General features: G+C 38.4%; 1 protein-coding gene across 1 annotated transcript in view; it reads right to left on the bottom strand.

Annotated features, from left to right (window-relative positions):
• The window catches only part of NELL2 (neural EGFL like 2), a 408154-nt gene that overhangs the window by 287955 nt on the left and 108043 nt on the right, over positions 1–12156 (bottom strand). The window contains exons 6-9 of the mRNA XM_055141861.1: positions 9540–9612; positions 9324–9406; positions 8103–8231; positions 6403–6505 (exon numbers count right to left, since the gene is read on the bottom strand). Coding sequence (XP_054997836.1) covers positions 6403–6505; positions 8103–8231; positions 9324–9406; positions 9540–9612 — 388 coding nt within the window. The remainder of the gene's footprint in view (positions 1–6402; positions 6506–8102; positions 8232–9323; positions 9407–9539; positions 9613–12156) is intronic.

Raw genomic sequence — 12156 nt, 5'->3', positions numbered from 1 at the left:
AATATGGAAAAATCTCACAAACCCAGTTTTGAATGAAATAAACAAGATAAAAATATATTTTGCACGCAAAATTCATTCTTTTTGCCAACACTGGTTAACCACATGGAGGTAAACGGGCCAGGAGACATTAGAGAGAGCGGGGAGCTAGCCTGGCGCAGGGCCCGCCCAGGGCCAACCCCACCCCCTATGACTCCACAGGCGCTGCGGGAGAGAGCCTGAGTCCAAACCCAGGAGGGAGACGGCAGCACTGGGTGTGGACCCAAACCCTAAGCAACATAAAGAGACACATCGAGCAACCGAATTACCTTATGAGAGTGACCGATACAGGCAGTTGGAAGAGAACTGGAAGAAAAAACGTTCCCTAGCATCTGCTACAAACTGTTTGATCTTAGAAAAGACTTTTAACACCCAGACCTCATTATTTCTTCCAGAAAAAAGAAATAATAAAAATTGACTTCCCTTAAAGCAAAAAGCTATTCTGAAGAGCTCTGAGGTTTTGCGTAGCTTTAAGTCCAATGATTAAATGGGCTACTTTAATATTTCATATTAATCAGTCAAAACATAAATATTGGTTTTGTGTTTGGGATTACTCCATGCCGTGCTCAGTGGATATTTCTAGCACTCTCCTCGGGGTTGGTCCTGGCAGTGCAGAGGAACTAGGAGATTATGGGGGTTGAACCCGGTCCTCTCAAATACAAACTTGAGCTCCCTAGCCGGGGGAGCTATCTCTACATCCAGGAAACGATATTTTTCTCCCATTTTAATACAAACAAGTAATAATAACCAACTTCACTTTATGCACCTAAGATGTCTCAGGCATGCATTCCTAACATTCAGACCAGGAAACAGAAACACTGAGAGTTAATTTCACAGATGAAGGAAAGTGAGGCTGAGAAGTTAAACAATTTGGCCGGAGTTGGTGTTAACAATTCAAGGCAGGGTCAGAATTCAAACCCAGAAAATCTAACCTTCTAGTTCACATACTTAACTACTCAATATGCAGATATTATGGTAACTGCATTTCATCTACACTCAGGACTTTTCACACTAAATTTGAAATAATCTGATATATTCTAATCAGCACAAATTATATTAAATATTGAAACCAAAAATTTTTTGACCAGTGGAATAATGATTTTTAATTTACTCATAAAAATCTGCCCTTTTTGAAAAACTGCCAATCATTAAAAAAATTATTACAAGTAGAGAAGCAGCAATCAAGTTTGCTGATCACAATCCCTTTTCCTGTATTTGATGCTTTTCTAGAAATAAAGAGGAAATTTGCCTTCCTTCTTATATTTTTAACATAGCTTCTTCTGCAAAAAATATCATTAGCACAAGTTTACTTCAGATTCCCTATTTTCATGAACTACACTGCTTTTGTGAAGCAGAATTATATTCAAATTTGAATTTGCTGAAAGTAAATAAAGGCTCAGAATGTTTTAACATTTTTCTAATTTCTGTGACTTTTAGTAACATTCTACTTCCTAGAAATTCTGTAACTCTATTAATATTTTTTAACGTTGGTTGAGATGTTATGTGTCTCAACTGGCTTGACCTCATACTATTTCAGAGTTAAAGTCACCCAAAATATTTATATTTTACAATTTTTTAAAATTTTTTTATTGAATCACCATGTGGAAAGTTACAAAGTTTTCAGGCTTAAGTCTCAGTTACACAATGCTCAAACACCCATCCCTTCACCAGTGCACATATTCCACCACCAAGAATCACGGTATACCTCCCCCCACCCCCCCACCTCCCCAGTCCCCCATCCCGTCTGCGTAGCTGATAAATTTCACTTTACTTTCTCTTTACTTTGGTTACAATCAATAATTCAACAAAAAACTCACTATTAATGTTTGGAGTCCCCCCTCCCCCAGTCAGACCTGCTGGAAAGGAAGCATTTGATAATTTGTTTTCCATTGCTGAGAATGAAGAGATATGAGGTCGTGTGGCTACAGTAGCGGCCTCGAGGTTTTGGATTTCTGTATTTAAGTATTTTAGTAACTAAGTCCAGAGAAATTTCTGCCAGAAGATGCATCATTGCTAGATCGTACCTCTCTGCTACATTATATTCCACATATGAGTGCAATCTTTCCATGTCTGTCTCTTTCTTTCTGACTCATTTCACTCAACATGATACTTTCCATGTTGATCCACTTATATGCAAATTTCATGACTTCATGTTTTCTAACAGCTGCATAGTATTCCATTGTGTAGATATACCAAAGTTTCTTTAACCAGTCATCTGTTTTGGGGCACTCCAGTTGTTTCCAGATTGTGGCTATTGTAAACAGTGCTGCAATGAACATAGAAATGCAGATGGATCTCACTGTTGCTTAGTTGGGAGGCTATAACTGGAATAAAACATTCAGGCGCTGAAATGTGAAAGAAAATGAACAACTGACTACAATTTTCTCTAGACTAAGCCTTATGTTGAGTAGATAGATGAAAATTCGATCATTTCGGGGCAGGAGTGAAAGCACAGCGGGCAGGGCGTTTGCCTTGCACTCGACCAACTCAGGTTCGATTCTCAGCATCCCATATGGTCCCCTGAGCACCGCCAGGAGTAATTCTTGAGTGCATGACCCAGGAGTAACCCCTATGAATTGCTGGGTATGACCCAAAAAGCAAAAAAAGAAAAAAACGAAAACAAAAAAAAAAAAGCAACGTGGATCATTTCAATCAATTATAGCAGTTTATTTACTTATTTATTTGAGTAGGAGTAGGATGGCAAGGCACAGCGCTTTCAAATGGAACTTCTCTGGGACATCAAATATGTGTGTGTTTTTGAACAAGTCACACACTCTTCCTATAGGAAATGGTTGCAGGCAACAATTCTAAGTTGCTGTAAAGATAAAGTAAGGAATGAAGCACTGCCTTTGAAGTGACAGAACCTGGGGCTATTTTTACCTTGATAGCCAGGGGCTGGTATTCTTGCCTTTTTGGCAGGTATTCCTGATTTTTTATCCTATATTCAACTCCACTACAGTAGCTCAATGGGGAAAGGAAAAGTGAAGGCCGCTCCTCCAAATACTTCGCATGTGTAAATTTAATTTAGAAGAAAGTGTTAGGCTTGGCTTTTTCTTACTTCTTTCCCAAGCAGCCACCTCCTTACTGTCCATCAGCATTTATGCTGGATAACGGGTTAGAGCTGGAGTTACAAGGAGAAACAAAACAGCGAATCAGGACGGATGCCTGGTTGGGACACAGCTCTGATGAACCAGCTGTAAACATTAAATAAAGGACCCAAAAGTGCGGGCACTTGCACGCTGCGTTAGTCTTGGCAGAGAAACATTTAGTACTAAGGCCATGTTTGGTGTCCTAAGGACTTTAGAAACAAACAAAAAAGATTTAAACTGTTCTCACTAAAAATGTATTTTGTGACCTGTATGTCACTAAAAAAATTAAAAAGAATCTCAAAGATAAGATGAGTTAAGTTTATAAGAGGAAATCTGTACTCTGTTTTAAATGTAAAAATGCATAGAACATAGTTTATAGCCCACTGAATCAAGGCTTGTAAATTATAACAAAAGTACTAAGAAAATAAACATTTAAAAATAAAACATTTCCCCCTTCATATGTATCAATGAGGTAAATGCATGCACAGGTACACCCATATAAAAACATAAAAAGACATTAAAAGAGATAAGCTTTAGCTATTGACTTTTCTCACATTCAGTATACACAGAAATCTGAACCATCTAAGTAAATCAACTAATGATTATCAAATTTAATTTAAGTGATACTTGTTTTATAAAAATTTTTGCAAAAATTTTCTGAATTTTAAAAAATTTTAGAATTTTCTGAAACATACTTTTTAATCACTGCTTTTTAAATTGTACTATGAGTAGACCCAAACTAAACTGACTAAATGCTTGTTTAAATATAAATTCTATGGGTAGCTAATAAAAATATCTTATTAGCTCTTGTGGAATATGGATTTCATCAGAACTAAAAGTCTTAAAATTCAAAGTATAAATAAGCATAGGCACAAATCCTCTATATTTCATTATACTCTATCACTAAAACCAGAAAAAAAATTATACCTATTTTTGCAGCCAAAAACATGATTTTGTCATTTTTCCAGAAATGTGTTGTTCCCTCTCACTGGTTACTTATTTAAAGCATTTCCATTTTATAAGTGAGACAGTCAATTCTCAATCATTACAATAAAATTCTACCCAGAGCACTTCTCATTAATGAGCATCAAAATATTTTATCATTTCATCAAGTCTAACTTCATGTTTGTTGGGAATATTTTAAGTGAAGGTTGATTTAGTAAGTACCTTACCATTGGTACCAGACAAATGGTAAAATTAGAAATGAAATTCCACAGCTTTAAATACATCTATCATGATCATTCATGAATTCAATCAGCCATCTCTAAGAAAATCAGCATCACTCAAGGCAAATCTTGTTCACAGGGGAAATGTGGATTGTTGAAAAGAAGGAAAACAGAAGTTCGAGAAAAAATTACGATTTCTGCTATTGTCTCAGTTTATGTATAAAGCTCTATGAGGACACTTTCTCCCACCTCCAACATCTACAAAGAAAACAACAGGATAGAGCATCGCCAAAAGTTTTGAATCATTAGTGCAAATTCAAAAACACCTCAGGTTACTCCTCCAAGGAAATTAGCCAATGACATGTGAGAGCAATCTCATTCCTGCTGCAGCCAAATCGACTGGAATGTTTACATGAAATGGCTTAGCTTCAGGTTAAGTCTAACAAAACTGTATGGAAATGTGACTCTAAGAAACTTAAGTCAATACACCAAAGAAACGTCCTGCTTTTTCCTCTAAAAATTTGTCACACTCACACCCAGCAGTAACACATTACACTATGTCTGAGCAAGAGTGACCAAGGGCACGGGTAAAACAACAGGCAGCCATGAGCATTCCGACAAGTTACCATCCCCCTTCCACCCTCTTCTTTCCGTTTGGCAGCCCCCTTTCCTCTGCTTGTGTACGTTTGCTTACGCTGAAGTCGCCCTATCTAGTCCACACACAGGCTTGTTCAAGCACCTTACTACGTCTTTGTACTAAAACAGCTACATTTTAAATGCTCCATTTAATGACTTAAGGGCATTCTTTTAATGTGTAAGTTGAAAAAAGTTGGGGGAAATGGCTTAAAGGGCGGGCAGGAGTCCAGGTTTCTGTCACCAGCACGACCTGGTCCCCAGAGACTGCATGCTGTAGGCACAGCACCATCAAGAAGCCACATCATAAACTAAAACAAACGATACACACCGCAAGTAGCACAGGGCTCGGGATAGAGGTGAGCCCACTTTAGCGCACTTGCTGCGCATTTGTGAGCCTAGATAAAATGTGCTTTGTTGCTGGAAGAATGATATAAAACCCAGTTATACACATGATCTTTCTTTGGGTTTTACATATTCTTTGTGCTTGATTGTTAGTTTGGCGGGGGGGCTCACACAGGTGGTTCTCAGGACCATGCTTGGCTCAGGAGTGATCACTGAGCAGCGGCAGTGCTCTGGGATTCCAGCTGGGGGTTGCGGGCTGAAAGCCCGGTGCCTGTTCTGTTTCTCTGGCCTCAGCAGAGTTCTATTTTCTGGGCCCAGAGCAATAGTACAGTGGGTAGAGTGTTTGCCTTGAGTGTGGTCACCCTGGGTTCGACCCTCGGCATCCCATATGGTCCCCCCCAAGCACCGCCAGGAGGAATTACTGAGTGCAGGGCCAGGAGTAACCCCACCACTGGGTGTGGCCCAAAAAAGAGTCAAACAAAAGTATATTTTCAAAATACATTTCCTAACATCAAAAGCAAAATGTGTACAATCGCCTCTCCAACCCCGAAGAGCTTCCTCTTCAGTGGTATCAATTTTCTTTTTTAACTGAGATCACAACTGCTTCTAGACTCGATGACCCTAAAACCAGGCGGAGCTCCATGGTTCAGGCTACTGGGGACATTCTTGATCTAAGTAGACCAACACTTTACACTGTTTCTTTTGCTTTTTGTTTGTTTTTGAACCACCACGCCTGGTGTTGCTCGGAGCGTGCTCCTGGAGTCACAGTGGGTCGGGAGACCATCTCAGGTGCCAGGGGTCAGCCCCGGGGGATGGCATCAGGGTGGAGCTGCGCGCAAGGCACGTGCCCTGCCCTTGCACTGTCGCTCCGGCCTTATACTAAGCTTCCAGCCGGTCTCCATCCTGCTGTCACCACACAGAAGAGATTTCTCTAAGGAGAGTCTCTGGCAAGAATATAGGTAGAACGTTTTCAAATGACAAACAACTGATAAATCCAAATAGAGACAGTAACCTATCTTTCCCCATCATTCATAAAAGCAATTTAGCTGGCCCAGATAAGCCAACTGTGGATGAATATTTATTGATATAAAGCTTTATTCTGGAGGAAAATTTGCCATAAAAGTTATGCTCACGTTTGCACTCCTTACAGCACTTGCCGTCCACGTACGCAGCGGCCGACTTCACAGGGCACTCGGGAGGGGGGCAGGCCAGAGTCTCACACTGAGCGGTTCCATTCTGAGAAGAGCAAAGAATGGCCAAGTTACAGGTTGGTGCTCTTCAGGCACTCTCTTATCTGTTTCTTATATTATTTAGCAAAATCCATAATATACGTGTGTGTGTGTGTGTACATGCGTGCGCGGACTAGAGCTAGAGTGATAGCACAGCGGGTAAGGTGTTTGCTTTGCACACGACCGACCCGGGTTTGGTTCCTCCGTCCCTCTCAGACAGCCTGGCAAGCTACCCATGACATACTCAATATGCTAAAAACTGTAACAACGAGTCTCACAATGGAGAGGTTACTGGTGCCCGCTCAAGCAAATTGATGAATGATGGGACAACAGTGCTATAGTGCTACAGTGCTATGTTTGTGTGTGTATTATATATAAAACAATGTTATATAAATTGGATAACTGGAATTGGCTTTCACCAACAGAGAACTGGCAAGATGGGAGAGGGGTACCCGTGCCTCTCCAGATTATGCACAAGATGAGCGGACTTCCAGAACAGCAGATGCCACCCCAGAACCCAGCTTCAGGATGCAGTTACCTTCCCATGGGCAGCCAAGCTAGGCACCCCAACACCACAAGGTGATGCTGACAACCACTGGAAGAATGACCAAACTTCCAAAAGGACAGTGAGATGATCCTTGAAGATCATTCAAGGCTTGCTACATTTGTAGCCACTTTTTCAGCCTCAATATGCCATATCTGTAATTTTACTCAATTCCATTTTGTGACCCATATGTCAGATAAGAAAGGCTTTATCGTATTTGTAAAGCACCATCATTTTAATACAATGATACATTTTAATACAATAAAACACAACATCTTCCTAAACAGATATCAACATGTCAAGGCACACAAATCCATACAGGTATCTCAGGGCTACCTTTAGCCTGTTTGGATGCATGATATTCTACTTCTGAGTAACAGAATAAAGCTGGAAATTTCAAAGGTTTGTTGATATACACTCCTGATTATGCCACCCAACAAATACTAAAATGAAATTGCTGCATAATTTAAAAACTCAAAACTGAACTAGTTTTGAGAAACTTTTCTTTGGAAATACAAGTATTTTTGAAACATAATGCACTGATATATTCTACCTAATGAGTGAGTCACATATTCTCTATAATAACACATATTTATAAAATACAAATTATATACCCTGCATTTGTATCCTTTCGGCTTAGAAAATTTTAAAGATTATCTCATTCATTTAAGCTTCATAATTTGTTAATATGGTACAATATGCTCACAGCATTTTCTGTTGTATACGTATGTTAATTTCATTAAAATTAACTAATAAGAAAATGAAAATCTTAGAGATGCTAGTAATAACAGGACAGACTCCTATGGTAGTCACCTAGTAAACTTCCTACCTCATGTGTGTACCACTAAAATGAAACCTCATCGCATTCCTAAGCCATAATCATCTTTATACACTAGAAAGTGTCTTTAATAATGCAACACATAGTTATTTAGATTTGTCTGGGTTTGCTGACACCTTAGTGTTGTGTCTTAAAAAGAATGGATTTGAAATTTTCATCATCACAATGTTTTAATCAATTTTTAAAGACTGGGGCATTGGTCCCTTAGTCTCCGCTCCATACCAGGCATGTGCAGTTCTTACAGCCATCTGTCCAGGACTCAAACTCTCGGTAGGTGGTTCCCTTCATGGTGCAAGTTCTTTCACAATAGCACTGATCCAATCTATTCATGCGTTGCTCAGCTCGAGACAGCTGTAACACAAAAGAAGGGCATATATTGTTCATGTTAAAAACAAATTCAAGATACACCAGGAGGCATCCAATAATATTTACGTATATAGCATCAATAATAACTTTCCACCAATAATTTATTATGAAAACATTTAATCCCTTAATATTAAGATCTGCACACTGGACACACCACTTCTTTGTGCCAAACATGACTATTTTTTTATCAAAAGCATAATTTATACAATATATCACTGTCACTGTCATCCAATTGCTCACTGATTTGCTCGAACGGGCACCAGTAACGTCTCCATTGTGAGACTTGTTGTTACTATTTTTGGCATATTCCATTACACAATATAAATGAAGAATATATCACAATAGCTTCGCCCACTCTGCAAAGAATGATTTCCATCTTCTAAACACCTTCCTGAAAATATTTACTTAAGTGAAAACAAATCTTAGGATTTTCTTTTTCTTTTTAGGTCACACTGGGCAATGCACAGGGGTTACTCCTGGCTCTGCAGTCAGGAATTACTCCTGGCGGTGCTCAAGGGACCATATGGGATGCTGGGAATCGAACCCAGATCGGCTGCGTGCAAGGCAAATGCCCTACCCACTGTGTTATCACTCCAGCCCCAAATCTTAGGATTTATATTGAGTTATAAAGCAATCAACATAAAACATAACTTTCAGATTATCAGTTACTACTATTCAAGATTATAATAGTCTAGTGGAACTTTAAGTAAACCTTGGATACGTTGCAGTCTGAAAAATATCATTGCGCTGAAACACAGTGGTAAAAAGCATTTGTGGAACCATTTCCTGGACATAGTTTTGATGTCCCTATTCTTTACACTGTCTTCCTTGCAGGAAAAAAAAAGAAAAATTGAAATAAAATATTAATAATAAAAATAAAGTTAATAAATCTCACTGTTAACGAGCAATGTAAATATCAGAGAATCTACCTAGTTTCAGAGCAAGGTTTCAGATTTATTTCTAGCAAGTAGCAAAAGAAAAATCACAAAAGAAGTCATTTATGTTCATAAGAGGAACTATAGAAAGCCAGGAGAGTTTTTGAAGCCCTCCACACTATATTTCTAAGTACATTTTTACCTTGGCAGATGTTCTGGCTAAAATGTCCTGCAGCTCCATGATTTTCTGCACAAGTCCGTGGAAGTCATTGCAAGTTGGACAGGCTGGAATGACAAAGATTACAGTGTCAAGATGGAATCATAAAGGGCTCAGTTTGGTCAAGTCTATGAAAGCAACTCAGGACAAAATTAAGCAAATATATATTTCATTAACTAGTGCAAGAGCCAAAAGACTTACTCCGATTGAGATCTGGGCACTGGACAATGAATCCTTGAGGCATCACGAGTAGTTGTACGTCCTGCATTATACCCTGTGAGTCAGAATTATTCAAAGGCATATTACTTTAATTACAGCATAAAATGAGGCCCCCTTAGCCATGCCACTGGACTCCGCACCAGGGGTGCCCCAGAGGGGGTAGGTGAGAGCATTCCCTGCCCCAAGGGACCCAGCCCCAGCAGGCGACTTCCACTACCCCACCGCCACCACGCTCCAGGCCGCTTTCCACACGCTCGGGCCGAGCCTCACGCATGAGTGAATAGATTCCTGGACACGTCATCATAAAGGGAAATATGCCTCTCAGAGAGCCCGGCAAGCTACCGAGAGTTTCCCACCTGCACAGAAGAGCCTGGCAAGCTCCCCGTGGTGTATGCCATATGCCAAATACAGCAACAATAGCAGGTCTCATTCCCCTGACCCTGAAAAAAAGCCTGCAATCACTGGGAAAAATGAGTAAGGAGAGGCTGCTAAAATCTCAGGGCTAGGATGAATGGAGACGCTACTGGCGCCCGATCAAGTAAATTGATGAACAGTGAGATAACAGTGATACAGTTATTACTTTCATCTACCCAAATTATGCTTGAGAGTCACGTTAATGAAAGAAAGTGTTACAGGACAGACTACCCGAATTTACTAAACAAAGCCTTTTTGTTTTGTTTTGCTTTTTGGGTCACACCTGGAGATGCACAGGCGTTACTCCTGGCTTTGCACAAAGGAATTACTCCTGGCGGTGCTCAGGGGACCACATGGGATGCTGGGAATCGAACCTGAGTTGGTCGAGTGCAAGGCATACGCCCTGCCCGCTGTGCTATCGCTCCAGCCCCTAAGAATAAAGCTGTTTTGAATATATTACTTCTACTTCAATTTGAAAAGAGAGAAATACAGCAGAGAAATAGATTATCTATGTACTCTCATACCTATAGTATTTTAAAATCTTAAGATTAAATGTCAAGATATAATTAAGAGGCAAGAGTCATGTTGTTCTCAGATGTTATTTTTAATTAGTCACTAAAGAAAAACTTGAAAATTACTTTTAAAAATCAACCAGAAAAATGACTTCTGGTTTTAGCTACATTAAAATTAATACCAATTTAAAATTAACTGCAATAATCAAAAAGCTAGGAAAACAGTCATAATAGAAATCTCATTTAAACACTTCTCATTTTTCAATTGGCAGTCTGAAGACAACAATGATTAAGCAGTGCAGGAAGATTAAGCCACAAGTCCTTAAGAACACAAAGTTTAGCATAATTTTTTTTAATTCTGTAAAGAAATGACCCATTTTCTACAAAAGACCACATCACTTGTTTGTAGGCAAATTTTACATGACTCATTAGTCAATAGTATACTATTGACTGTTTCCAGGGAAATTAAAGCAAAAGCCAAGTGGAAATTAAAAAATGAACTTATCAGATATTTCTTCCTTTCACTTCACTGTCTTTTATTTCATAAACTTTATATGTATAAGTAACTTAATCAATATTTCATATTTGAAAATGCAAACAAAATGTCTGATGAGTGGGGTGACTTATTACTACCAGTACTGATCAAAAAAGTTTAAAATTTTTAGTCACAAAGACTTAACCAGTAAATCAATATGTTTGTGAATATACATTCTACATGTTTGTTTAACTTGATGAAAGAAGAGCATCAATAAATATAATATGCCAAAGTGTAATGCTCTTATGTTTTGATTATGGACACTACTAGTAAGAATCCCCTGCCAATTTGGGAAAGCTTTGTAAAAACAAATTCTTTAGTTTACAAAATGCATAATGCATAACTTTAGTGAGCATCATTCATGAACTATAAGAAAAGCTTGTCTCCAGAATATTTCATATAATTAGTGTGTGAAAGAATTCTGAAGTCACATGTAATTTACATTAAAAAGTCTTCTCATTCAATATGGGTAATTTGTCACTTATAGTACAAACTTGACATCAATGGAAATAAAACATTTCTTTTTTTCAGAATTTGAAAGTGTGGAAACAATTTCCCATGAATGACTTTGGGCAAGTTACTCACTCAACCTCTCTTTGCAGGGTTCTCTATATTTAATACATGAGGAGAAAGAGCTAGTACAAGGTGAGCAGAAGTATGGTTTTATAAACACTCAAGACACCTCATTTGCAGGTAACTGACAACGTTTAAGTTTTTTAAAGCCTTATAAAAATTTATGAACCTTGCATTGGACACAATTTTAAAGTTACTGAACCTACCTTACTAGAAATACATACACTGAGCACATAACCTACCTATCATCCTTTTCACAGCTCACTTCTACTTACCAAGTCACTTATATGTTATGAGCACTCTCACAGTCACTTGAGGTTTACAGTTAGCAATTTTTCTAGAATACTTCCTCATTATTAGAAACAGAAAATTAAGTAGAATATCTTTTAGATCCACAAAATAACAAAATTTTATGGAATATCTCTCCAAGTCTCTCTAAAGAAAAATTCATAAATTAAGATTGCTTACTTGTCTTGATATATTTGTTAATAAAACATATTTCTTTTATAATTTTCTGTAATATAAGGGTACTATAAACAAAGGATATTGAAAAGCTTTTAAGTCT

The sequence above is a fragment of the Sorex araneus genome, chromosome 6 (assembly GCF_027595985.1).
Source record: "Sorex araneus isolate mSorAra2 chromosome 6, mSorAra2.pri, whole genome shotgun sequence".
Classification (NCBI taxonomy): domain Eukaryota; kingdom Metazoa; phylum Chordata; class Mammalia; order Eulipotyphla; family Soricidae; genus Sorex; species Sorex araneus.
This window is presented reverse-complemented; position numbering and strand designations above follow the sequence as displayed.